Raw genomic sequence first — 13476 nt, forward strand, 5'->3', positions numbered from 1 at the left:
TTGACGTATGGGTTTGTTACACAGACAAGCTACTTAATTGTATTGTGATCACTTATTTGACACATTTCCCACCTTCTCTCACTCCCTCCATCTTTCTTCCTATACCTGTTTTTTTTTTTTTTTCCTCCAGGACCTGAACAAGAAGCAGACCCAGAGGGACCTGGAGTGTGCCATGCTGCTGAGGCACCACGAGTCTACCCAGGAGCTGGAGTTTCGTCAGCTGGGTGCGGTGCAGCGTACGCGGGCCGACCTGATCCGCACGCAGCACCAGACGGAGCTCACCAACCAGATGGAGTACAACAAGCGGAGGGAGCAGGAGCTCCGGCAGAAACACACCGTGGAGGTCCGCCAGCAGCCCAAGAGCCTCAAGGTAAAGGCTCTTCTTCCCTCACTGCCCCCTCTCTCCTTTCTTCCCTCACTGCCCCCTCTCTCCTTTCTTCCCTCACTGCCCCCTCTCTCCTTTCTTCCCTCACTGCCCCCTCTCTCCTTTCTTCCCTCACTGCCCCCTCTCTCCTTTCTTCCCTCACTGCCCCCTCTCTCCTTTCTTCCCTCACTCCCCCTCTCTCCTTTCTTCCCTCACTCCCCCTCTCTCCTTTCTTCCCTCACTGCCCCCTCTCTCCTTTCTTCCCTCACTGCCCCCTCTCTCCTTTCTTCCCTCACTGCCCCCTCTCTCCTTTCTTCCCTCACTGCCCCCTCTCTCCTTTCTTCCCTCACTGCCCCCTCTCTCCTTTCTTCCCTCACTGCCCCCTCTCTCCTTTCTTCCCTCACTTCTCTCACTTCTTCCCAGTCCAAGGAGCTCCAGATCAAGCGTCAGTTCCAGGACACTTGTAAGATCCAGACACGTCAGTACAAGGCCCTGAGGAACCACCTGTTGGAGAGCACTCCCAAGGCCGACCACAAGGCGGTGCTCAAGAGGCTGAAGGAGGAGCAGACCAGGAAACTGGCCATCCTGGCCGAGCAGTACGACCACTCCATCAACGACATGCTGTCCACACAGGCTGTGAGTAAGGCAAGGACCCTACCGTGCACCTCTCCTACACCTGACAACTATGAAGACGTTATACTACAGAACAACTACACACACACGCGGCGAGACAACCCACACAAAGACACACTGCAGATCACACCCACTATCAACTGCACACCTACATATTAAACCAGCTACACCAAAAATGTATACCAACATGTTTCAGTTCAACAAACACCTACTACGTCCATGCTAAGTTCTAGAACTACTAAAATTACAAATTAGGACTACGAATACCACATTTTGAGTGGTAGACTTCCCCAAACTGACCATTTAGACCAGGGTGTGCTCTACTGACGTCCAGCCCTCTCACTCTTCCTCCTCTAGTTGCGATTGGACGAGACCCAGGAAGCAGAGTACCAGGTGCTGCGGATGCAGCTGCAGCAGGAATTGGAGCTGCTGAACGCTTACCAGAGCAAGATCAAGATCCACACAGACTCCCAGCACGAGAGAGAGGCCAATGACCTGGAGCAAAGGGTGTCTATCCGCAGGGCCCTGCTGGAACAGCGGGTGAGAGTGAGACGGAGAGTTGGGTGGAGGGGTGTCTGAAGGGATTGTGTGTGTTGGGGGGGGGGTTGCGTGTGCGCAAGAGAATATGTACAATATACATGACACCAAAAAGGATAGGCCACTTAAAAGATTATTGGGACACAACCAGTTTGTAGTCTTATTGCATCCCCCCTCTCTTAGATTGAGGAAGAGATGCTGTCTCTGCAGAACGAGCGTTCAGAGCGTATCCGTACTCTACTGGAGCGCCAGGCCCGGGAGATCGAGGCTTTTGACTCGGAGAGCATGCGTCTTGGCTTCAGCAACATGGCGCTGACTGGCATCCCTGCCGAGGCCTTCAACCAGGGTTACCCCAACCCCAGCCCCTCCTCTGGCCCCGGGGGCTGGCCCTCCCGCCCTGTCCCTCGCTCCGGGAGCCACTGGAGCCACGGTGTGCAGAACTCTGTGGCGCCCCCTTCGTGGCGTAGCCAGAACAGCTGCAGCGGTGGAGGGTTCAGCCGTGCTGAGTCGATCACGTCGTCTCACGGCCTGGGGAGGGATAGTGAGATGAACATGAGTGGTAGAGGCCACTCCTCCAACTCCTCATCTTCCTCCTCGTCCTCCCACCATCATCACCATCACCAGCAGCAGCAACAACACTACCTCCCCCAGCACCACCACCACCAGAGCACGCCACACCTGTACCGAGAGACCCGCGAGCGCGAGGACCGTGAGAGGGACAGGGAGAGAGAGTGGGGAGGTGGGGGGGGACACCACCACCACCACGGAGGAGGAGGAGTTCATCACCACCACCTCTCCCAACACGCCTCAGCCCAGTCCCTGGCTCTCCTGCCACCTCCGCCTCCCCCACCACCCATCTCCCTCTACTCTTCCTCCCCGCCCTCCTCCTCCTCCTCCTCGTCTTCCCAGGGAGGGGGATACGGGGGACTGGTGGCCAGGGGCCCCAGCCTGATGGCCCTAAGGAACAGCCCCCAGCCCCTGAGGAGGACGGCCTCAGGGGGGCCCGGCGGGGCAGGGGGGGGTGAGGGGGGTCTGAGCCGGAGCACCTCGGTCACCTCACACATCTCCAACGGCTCCCACCTTTCCTACTCTTAAAGGGGAAGGGTAACGATAGGCTCCACCCCACAGTCTTAAAGGGGCGCGGTAAGAGAACAAACCAAGCCTGCCCCTTCTTTGAGGCTGCGTCTGAAACGACACCCTAACCCTCGTATGAGGAATGGGGTGTAGTTTGAGATATGCCGTGGGTTGGGGGGGTTGAATGTCCCTGCTCTCTCTTCTGCAAGAGTGTTTGTTCATGGAGGGGGTGGTGCCAACAGGTTTACCACCACAAAGGGTGTAGCCAAAGCAAGTCCACCGTTCCTATTGTTCAAGGGGATTCTTTTTATTGGAAGAGGTCATCTCTCACAAATTCAGGGGAAGGGTTTAGATGAGAGGGGGGGGCTATTAACAATAAGGTCAGACTGGCCTGGCCACCAGTAGGGGTCAGTTGAGCAGACTAGCTGCGTTCGAGTAGACAGACACCAGAGAGTATTATGTCTGCACAGACAGACGGAAGGGATACAAGTGGGAGAAAAGGGGAGTTTTAACAGCAATAGGTTTCTCTGCTGACATCAAACTTAGAGAAATTAATGGATGTGGCGATACTGCTCTATTTGAGAGGGTGCTTTAAAATCCAATGTAAACTATGTAAATAACGCAGAAACTAACACGTGAAGCGTACTAGTTAATGATGGGTCATATACTGTCCATTTGTGGTGAAGCAAGGAGCTGAACCTCGAGAGGCAACTACAGAAACAGTTTTTTTTTGGTAATAGGATTTTCAAATTGATGACAAATGTAACACTGCCATCCGGTGGCTCGGCTGACCCAAGACGACTCTGCCACTGCCGAGCAATAATTTCCCTGTGAACATTCTGAAAGTGGGGTGTGTGTACAGCACAGAATGCTCGCTTAGTTTTTTTCACGCTTGACCCATTCCTGGACTCACAGCCTGGAAGGTGTGTGTAATGTACATGTGCATAAAGCAGTTATTACAGTTCAATGCATGAAAGTGCTGTACAGAAAGCATTTGTATTCATACATGTTTATAGAAATACATATAAGTATATAATACCTGTCAGAAGTTTGACAGTAAAATTGAAGATTGTTCACTGTTCAACATCTTTGTCCTACATTGTACTTAGTGTACATAAAAGCACTAACTCTGAAACGCTGGTAGAGTAATGATAATTTTGCCATGTGAATAGAAATTGGAAAATAGTTTTGAGGGAAAATAGATATGTTTGCTATTATTATTATTATTATTATTGTTATTATTATTACTACAAGAGCAGTTGTAATGTTTGTTGTACACACTAATTTTGTTAAAAGAAAATGTTTTTTAAAAATGTTTTAATTGCCAATTTTGACCACTAGGTGGGGAGTAAGAGCAATGTTACTGTTATGGAGCGCAATGAGGGGGGGTTGATTGTTTTTATTATTTTTTAAAGAGAAGGAAAAAACACTACCTTTCCCCAAGCATTCCCTCTGGTCTCAGGGTCGGAGTCTACTGGGCAGTGCATTACCACAAAAGGTTGTAGTGTTATAGAACCCGTATTAAATGTGGACGGGGCCGTTCATATTGTTAGCTGTATGTGTCAATATATTGAATTCTAGATCTACCATACAGTGTCTCCTAAAGTCAGCCTCTGTAATCCAGCACGTTTTGTGCCATTATTGTACCTCTCTTCTTGTGGTTCATGTTGATACGGACCAGCCAAGCTTGTTGATTTGTACACTACTACACCCCACCAAAAATACTCTGAATTTGTTGGTTTAATTTATTTGGTCTTTTAAAAATATATAAACAGCCAAAAACAAGAAAGTGCATACATTATAAATAACTTGGAATATTAATATTGTCGTTTCTTAACTCCCGCCTTCCTTTCTGGAAGTTATTTCTGGATAGAACAGGATTGGATTGAGGCAAAGTGTCGCCACTGTTATGCTTTCACCTTAACACTCATCAGTAGTCAAGTAAAAGAAAGGAATGAGCCATTTTAAAGTATTCTAACCGAGCCCATGTGTAGAGAATCATCTACCGTTGGCTCCTAAACTCACACTGCCAACTCTGAACAGCACCAACATTACAACAGAATGGTGGGGTGGGAAACATTGGTTCTCCAGTGGTGCATTTCAATACTCTAACCTCTAAGTTACCTCGACACATCTGGGGTCGTTTACTTCAGTTTACACATTGTTCATGACGGAACATGCTGGATTCGTTTTCAGAGGCTGTGATTTTTAGACTAGGGCATGGAGACCGAGCTGCTGGTACAGAGAATGTGTGCTGTCGCTGTCCATATGTAGTGCTGATTTATGCTTAGGGGTGGGTCTCAATAGTCAAGTAGTTCATTTTCCTTGTTTCATCCCCTTTACCAACATATAGAAAACACAGCACGGGTGAAAGGACTTTGGTGGAAATTCACTTTAACCTGTCCTTTCACATCATTGCAAACGGAGTGATGAGGGAGGGACTCATAAGACTATTGAGATTACAACTCAGTTGGTTGGGGCAGGGATGAGCGAGAATCTGATAGAAAGAGGAGTGGATGTGTGTGGTGGGATATAGAACTGTTGTACAGAGAGGCCAAGTTACGTTCAGTTTCAATGCAAAGTGGAGCGGAGGTCTGCTACAGAATTTGTTGTACAGAAACACAAGTCATTTTGAAAAATAAAAAAAAAGGAAAAGTGACTTCCTGATGCTGTCTTCATTTGTACCTACTTGGTTGGATTGTGTGTCAGTTCAAAGGAATGCCCACAAACTACATTAGTTGGTGGAACTAACCATGAAAGATGTAAGGTAAAGATTACATTTGGTGCATCCTTTTAAAAGGAAATTCACTTGGGGGAAAACCACTCCAGGCCCCTTAGGGGTGCTGATCTAGAATCAAGTCCTCCCTGTCCATGTAATCTTATTTGTTATGATCTAAGAGGTGTAACTGATCCTAGATCAGCACTCCTATAAGATATTTGAGAGTTGATAGTGGAGTTTGTTTGCAGGGATTGATGTTTGTACTCATTTGTGTGCCTTTGCGTGCTAGGCTAATTACACTAAACAAAAATATAAACGCAACATGTAAAGTGTTGGTTTCATGAACTGAAATAAAAAATCACAAATGTTCCAGATGCACAAAAAAAAGCTTTTCTCATTTTATGCACAAATTTGTTTACATCCCTATTCGTGAGCATTTCTCCTTTTCCAAGATAATCCATCCACCTGACCGATATGACATATCAAGAAGCTGATTAAACATTGATCACTACACAGGTGCACCTTGTGCTGTGGACAATAAAAGGTCACTTTAAAATGTGCAGTTTTGCCACAACACAATGCCACAGATGTCTCAAGTTTTGAGGGAGCATGCAATTGGCATGCTGACTGCAGGAATGTCCACCAGAGCTGTTGCCAGAGATTTAATGTTAATTTCTCTACCATAAGCTGCCTCCAACGTCGTTTTAGGGAATTTGGCAGTACGTCCAACCATGCCAGCCCAGGACCTCCACATCCGGCTTCTTCACCTGTGGGATCATCTGAGGGTGAGCGCTGAGGAATATTTCTGTCTATAATAAAGCACTTTTATGGGAAACACTAATTCTGATTGGCTGGGCCTGGCTCCCCAGTGCATGGGATTATGCCCATCCATGGCTGCACCCCTGCCCACTCGTGAAATCCATAGATTCGGGCCTAATGAATTTATTTAAATTGACTGATTTCCTTATATGAACTGTAACTCAGTAAAATCTTTGAAATTGATGCATTTATATTTTTGTTCAGTATATTTGTTAGCATGGCCTGCTAAATGTTTGTAGCCCACCGCTAATGATAATGCTATGGCTACACATGGGTACCAGTTAAAAGTAGTAGTAACCAAAAAAGTGTTAAACAAATCAAAATATATTTTATATTTATGCTGCCTTGACAGCTTTGCACACTCTTGGCATTCTCTCAACCAGCTTCACCTGGAATGCTTTTCCAACAGTCTTGAAGGAGTTCCCACATGTGCTGAGCACTCATTGGCTGCTTTTCCTTCACTCTGCGGTCCAACTCATCCCAGAGCATCTAAATTCAGTTGAAGTTGGGTGATTGTGGAAGCCAGGTCATCTGATGCAGCACTCTCTTTCTTGGTCAAATAGCCCTTACATAGCCTGGAGGTGTGTTGGGTCATTGTCCTGTTGAAAAACAATTGAGTCCCACTAAGCGCAAACCAGATGGGATGGTGTAGCCATGCTGTTTAAGTGTTCCTTGAATTTTAAATAAATCATTGACAAGTGTCACCAGCAAAGCACCATCACACCTCATCCATGCTTCACGGTGAGAACTACATATGCGGAGATAATCTGTTCACTTACTCTGCGTCTCACAAAGACACAGCTATTGGAACCAAAAATCTCAAATTTGGACTCATCAGACCAAGGGACATATTTCCACTGGTCTAATGTCCATTGCTCATGTTTCTTGGCCCAAGAAATTCTCCTCATTGGTGTCCTTTAGTAGTTGTTTCTTTGCAGCAATTCGACCATGAAGGCCTGATTTCACGCAGTCTCCTCTGAACACTTGATGTTGAGATGTGTGAACTTATCCTATGCAGCAGAGGCAACTGGATCTTCCAATCCTGTCCGCCCTCATGAGAGCCAGATTCATAGTAGCACTTAATGGTTTTTGCGACTGCATTTGAAGAAACATTCAAAGTTCTTGAAATGTTCTGGATTGACTGACCTTCATGTCTTAAAGTAAAGGACTGTCATTTCTTTTTGCTTATTTGAGCTATTCTTGCCATAATATGGACTTAGCCCTATTTGGTAAAATACCATCTTCTGTATACCACCCCTAACTTGTCATAACAGAACTGATTGTCTCAAACACATTAAGAAGGAAAGAAATTCCACATCTTAACTTTTAACAAGGCACACATGTTAATTGAAATGCATTCCAGGTGACTAACTCATGAAGCTGGTTGAGAGAATGCCAACAGTGTGCAGTGCTTTCAAGGCAAAGGGTGGCTACTTTGAAGAATCTCAAATATAAAATAGATTTGAACACAATTTTGGTTAATAAATGTTTGCACATTTATAAAGAAACAGAAATACCTTATTCATACTCTTTGCTATGAGACTCAAACTGAGCTCAGGTACATCCTGTTTCCATTGATCGTCCTTTAGATGTTTCTACAACTTGATTGGAGTCCACCTATGGTCAATTGATTGGACATGATTTGGAAAGGCACAAATATATAAGGTCCCACAATCGTCCATAGAGCTTCGAGACAGGATTGTGTCGAGGCACAGATCTGGGGAAGGGTTCCAAAACATTTCTGTAGCATTGAAGGTCCACCCCAAGAACACCGTGGCCTCCACCATTCTTAAATGGAGCAATCGATGGAGAAGGGCCATGGTCAGGAAGCAAGAACCCGATGGTCATTCTGACAGAGCTCCAGAGTTCCTCTGTGGAGATGGGAAAACCTTCCAGAAGGACAACCTTCTCTGCAGCACTCCACCAATCAGGCCTTTATGGTAGATTGACCAGATGGAAGCCACTCCTCAGTAAAAGGCACATGACAGCCGCCTTTGAGTTTGCCAAAAGGCACCTAAAGGACTCTGACCATGAGAAACAAGATTGAACTATTTGGCTTGAATGCCAAGCGTCACATCTGGAGGAAACCTGGCACCATCCCTACGGTGAAGAATGGTGGTGGCAGCATAATGCTGTGGAGACGGGGACTGGGAGACTAGTCAGGAGCTAGGGAAAAATGAATGCAGCAAAGTACAGAAAGGTCCGTGATGAAAACCTGCTCCAGAACACTCAGGACCTCAGACTGGGGGGCGAAGGTTCACCTTCCAACAGGACGACCCTAAGCACACAGCCAAGACAACGCAGGGGTGGCTTCAGGACAAGTCTCTGAATGTCCTTGAGTGGCCCAGACTTGAACCCAATTGAACATCTCTGGAGATATCTGAAAATAGCTGTGCAGCAACGCTCCCCATCCAACCTGACAGAGCTTGATAAGATCTGCAGAGAAGAATGGGTGAAACTCCCCTAATACAGGTGTGCCAAGCTTATAGTGTCATACCCAACAAGACTCAAGGCTGTAATCTCTGCCAAAGGTGCTAAAACAAAATGCTGAGTAAAGGGTCTGAATACTTATGTAAATATGATATTTCAATTTCTTAAAAATAAAATTGTGAAAAAAATTCTAAACCTGTTTTTTCTTTGTCTTTATGGGGTATTTTGTGTAGATTTATTGGGGGGAAACAATTTAATCCATTTTAGAATAAAGCTGTAATGTAACAAATTGTGGAAAAAGTCGAGTGGGCTGAATACTTTCCTAATACACTGTTTGTTTTTTTCAAAGATGGCATAGCAGCCGGACGTGTGTTTTGTCTTGTCCCGTGTAAATATTGTTTCTTCTTATATATACTGCTCGAAAAAATAACGGGAACACTTGTAACTCCAAGTCAATCACACTTCTGTGAAATTAAACTGTCCACTTAGGAAGCAACACTGATTGACAATACATTTCACATGCTGTTGTGCAAATGGAATAGACAACAGGTGGAATTTATAGGCAATTAGCAAGACATCCCCAATAAAGGAGTGGTTCTGCAGGTGGGGACCACAGACCACTTCTCAGTTCCTATGCTTCCTGGCTGATGTTTTGGTCACTTTTGAATGCTGGCGGTGCTTTCACTCTAGTGGTAGCATGAGACGGAGTCTACAACCCACACAAGTGGCTCAGGTAGTGCAGCTCATCCAGGATGGCACATCAATGCGAGCTGTGGCAAGAAGGTTTGCTGTGTCTGTCAGCGTAGTGTACAGAGCATGGAGGCGCTACCAGGAGACAGGCCAGTACATCAGGAGACGTGGAGGAGGCCGTAGGAGGGCAACAACCCAGCAGCAGGACCGCTACCTCCGCCTTTGTGCAAGGAGGAGCAGGAGGAGCACTGCCAGAGCCCTGCAAAATGACCTCCATCAGGCCACAAATGTGCATGTGTCTGCTCAAACGGTCAGAAACAGACTCCATGAGGGTGGTATGAGGGCCCGACGTCCACAGGTGGGGGTTGTGCTTACAGCCCAACACCGTGCAGGACGTTTGGCATTTGCCAGAGATCACCAAGATTGGCAAATTTGCCACTGGTACCCTGTGCTCTTCACAGATGAAAGCAGGTTCACACTGAGCACGTGACAGACGTGACAGAGACTGGAGATGCCGTGGAGAACGTTCTGCTGCCTGCAACATCCTCCAGCATGGCAGTGGGCCAGTCATGGTGTGGGGTGGCATTTCCTTGGGGGGCCGCACAGCCCTCCATGTGCTCGCCAGAGGTAGCCTGACTGCCATTAGGTACAGAGATGAGATCCTCAGACCCCTTGTGAGACCATATGCTGGTGTGGTTAGCCCTGGGTTCCTCCTAATGCAAGACAATGCTAGACCTCATGTGGCTGGAGTGTGTCAGCAGTTCCTGCAAGAGGAAGGCATTGATGCTATGGACTGGCCCGCCCGTTCCCCAGACCTGAATCCAATTGAGCACATCTGGGACATCATGTCTCGCTCCATCCACCAACGCCACGTTGCACCACAGACTGTCCAGGAGTTGGCGGATGCTTTAGTCCAGGTCTGGGAGGAGGTCCCTCAGGAGACCATGCGCCACCTCATCAGGAGCATGCCCAGGCGTTGTAGGGAGGTCATACAGGCACGTGGAGGACACACACACTACTGAGCCTCATTTTAACTTGTTTAAGGACATTACATCAAAGTTGGATCAGCCTGTAGTGTGGTTTACCACTTTAATTTTGAGTGTGACTCCAAATCCAGACCTCCATGGGTTGATAAATTTGATTTCCATTGGTAATTTTTGTGTGATTTTGTTGTCAGCACATTCAACTATGTAATGAAAAAAATATTCAATAAGAATATTTCATTCATTCAGATCTAGGATGTGTTATTTTAGTGTTCCCTTTATTTTTTTGAGCAGTGTATAATACCATTTAAGCTTGATACTGGAGCCCTGTTGTCACTGAATGACTACAAAACACCCAGTGAAAATTAAGGTTACTAGTTATACTGGGGAGAACGTACCAGTCAAAGGAAGCTGCATAGTAACTTTACAGCACAAATGAAAACAGTTCAAAGCACAGCTGCTGATCTTGAAAAGTGTACAGCCTATTCTAGGATTTTTTATTTTTTTTAACCTTTATTTAACCAGGCAAGTCAGTTAAGAACACATTCTTATTTTCAATGACGGCCTGGGAACAGTGGGTTAACTGCCTGTTCGGGGGCAGAACGACAGATTTGTACCTTGTCAGCTCGGGGGTTTGAACTCGCAACCTTCCGGTTCTTAGTCCAACGCTCTAACCACTAGGCTACGCTGCCGCCCCGAGTTAATGCATGTGAAAAGCTCAATTTGTTGAAAAGCGTATGTAGTGGCATCACAGACTGTAAATGACCAAGAATCACTACTGGCTGAGTATGAAGATGTGTTTGAGGGTCTTGGATGTTTACCAGGAGAACGCAAAATATGTACCGATGACAAAATTACTCCAGTTGTGCATGCAATGTAGAAAAATTCCATTTGCACTGAGGAAAAAGCTCAAAGAGGAACTTGGAAGCATAGAAAAGGTGGACGTCATCACAAAAATGGATGAACCTAGACTGGGTAAAACTCACTGGTCATTGTGGTGAAAAAGAACGGCGATCTCAGAATATGTCTAGACCCGAGAGATGTCAACAAAGCAATCAAGAGAGAGCATTAAGTTGTCAACCAGAGAAGAGAGCATGTCGCAGTTTGCTGGCGCAACATGTTTCAGTAAGCTTGATGCCTCATCAGAATTCTGGCAAATGAAGCTAGATGATGCAAGCTCAAGGCTATGCACAAGGCTCTGTACCTGAAGGCAGGTACAGATTTCTTTGTCTACTATATGGGATTCTCTCAGCGCCAGAGGTCTACCACAAGACAATCTACATGGTCTTTGAGCACATTCCAGGAGTGGAGACCATGATGGATGACATCATCGGCTGGGGGTCCACTAAGGAGAACACGACGCGAGAGTGAGACTTGATCTGACATGGAAAGTCAACCTAAAACTAAACAAGGATAAATGCGAGTTTGGTGTGTAAACACTTACCTTCGTGGGAGACGTACTTTCAGAGGATGGAGTCAAACCAGACCTGAGGAAAACATCAGCCATCAACAACATGGAGCGCCGGAAGAACAAGGAGGACGTGAGACTCTTCATGTGCATGATCACCTACCTTGCAAAGTTCATACCTCAACTGTCAGCACAGTCCGCTCCACTCAGATGTCTTCTGGAACAGAAAAATGAATGGGAATGGTCCCATGAACAGGAAAACTGCTTCAAAAACCTAAAGAAGACAATCACAGAAGAGCCAGTGCTCAGGTTCTATGATCCAGAGAAAAGCACAAGGATTTGTGCAGACGTGTCAAAGTTTGGCCTGGGAGCAGTTCTTCTGCAACAGCATGACGACACGTGGCAACCCGTCGCTTATGCGTACAGAGCCTTGACAGGTGCAGAGTCAAGGTATGCACAAATAGAGAGAACTACTGGCGAGCACACACGCTTGCGAAAGGTTTCACCAATACGTCTACGGACGAGACTTCGAAGTAGAAACCGACCTCAAACCATTGGTGTCAATCATGTCTAAGTCACTGAATGATTGTCCAATGAGAATCCAGAGAATGTTGATCAGACTGCAAAAGTATTTTGTGAAGATGATCTATATACCCTGGGAAAGTTCCTGTTTGCCGCCAACACTCTTTCTCAAGTAGTCGACAAGAGCTTTGACACTCAGAAAAACACTGAGATTCAGGCCTACGGCGAGATGATCGTAGCATCACTTCCTGTGTCTTCTGAGAGAATGGAGCAGATCAAAAGAGACCACAGCTGACCAAACAATGACAGAGTTGAAAGAAACAACACTGATAGGACGGCCCGCACAGAAAAACAACTGTCCAAGGAGAATACAGGATTACTGGATGTGCAGAGCAGAGCTCACCGTTGTGCATGACAGTGTTCAAAGGCAACAAGCTTGTCATTCCCATGACACTACACAAAGAAATGCTACAGAAAATACACACGAGGGCCACTTGGGTGAGGAAAAATGCAAATGACGAGCCAAGAATGAACCAGGAAATCAGCCAGACCACTGATTCATGTGAACTGTGTTTGACCTACAGGCCAAAGCAGCAAGCAGAGCCGCTAATGCCTCATCCAGTACCCAACAGATTCTACCACAAAGTTGGAGATGACCTTTTTGACTGCAATGGCAAAAGTCACGTTGTTACCGACTACTACTCATCCTACCCTGAAGTAGCAACACTGCCAACTACTGTAATCACCTACCTAAAATCAATATTTGCAAGACATGGGGTTGTGTCTGAACTGTACTCAGAAAATGGCCCGCAGTTCTCAAGTTCCGAATTCCGATCGTTCGCTAATGACTGGGGATTCCGACACAACACCTCCAGCCCCAACTACCCAAGGTCCAATGGCTTGGCAGAGAGCTCAGTCAAAATTGTCAAAGGTCTGATGAAAAAGGCACACGATGGAAAGGAGGATTCCTATAAAATCTGATCTACCACAGCGCACAGCTGCAGAACGGACTTCAACCTGCACAAATGTTGATGGGACGTCGCATCAGAACCAAGCTACACATCCACAAGGACTCGCTAACACCCAGAGGTGCTCACAAAGTCAAACTCCCAAAGGAAAAACAGAAAGACAAACAAAAACAGCGACACGACAAAAGTCCAAGACACTTACCTGAACTGAAACCTGGAGATCATGTACGACTCCGAGACATCACTACAGGAACCTGGATGCAGCGAGGATGTGTGCAGAGAGAAGTTGCACCGCGATCCTATGGGATCCAAACGGAGCATGGATCACA

The 13476-nt window shown here is 46.5% G+C and overlaps 1 protein-coding gene across 3 annotated transcripts in view; it reads left to right on the plus strand.

Annotated features, from left to right (window-relative positions):
• The window catches only part of LOC112251401 (serine/threonine-protein kinase TAO2-like), a 38625-nt gene extending 33358 nt beyond the window's left edge, over nucleotides 1-5267 (plus strand). For 2 of the 3 annotated variants that reach the window (XM_042321887.1, XM_042321892.1), the window contains exons 17-20: nucleotides 131-370; nucleotides 788-1009; nucleotides 1355-1537; nucleotides 1718-5267. In XM_042321887.1, coding sequence (XP_042177821.1) covers nucleotides 131-370; nucleotides 788-1009; nucleotides 1355-1537; nucleotides 1718-2629 — 1557 coding nt within the window. In that variant the 3' untranslated portion in view covers nucleotides 2630-5267. The remainder of the gene's footprint in view (nucleotides 1-130; nucleotides 371-787; nucleotides 1010-1354; nucleotides 1538-1717) is intronic. The other variant, XM_042321898.1, reaches the window with a different exon arrangement.
• Nucleotides 5268-13476: the final 8209 nt, after the last annotated feature.

The sequence above is a fragment of the Oncorhynchus tshawytscha genome, linkage group LG01 (assembly GCF_018296145.1).
Source record: "Oncorhynchus tshawytscha isolate Ot180627B linkage group LG01, Otsh_v2.0, whole genome shotgun sequence".
Classification (NCBI taxonomy): Eukaryota; Metazoa; Chordata; class Actinopteri; order Salmoniformes; family Salmonidae; genus Oncorhynchus; species Oncorhynchus tshawytscha.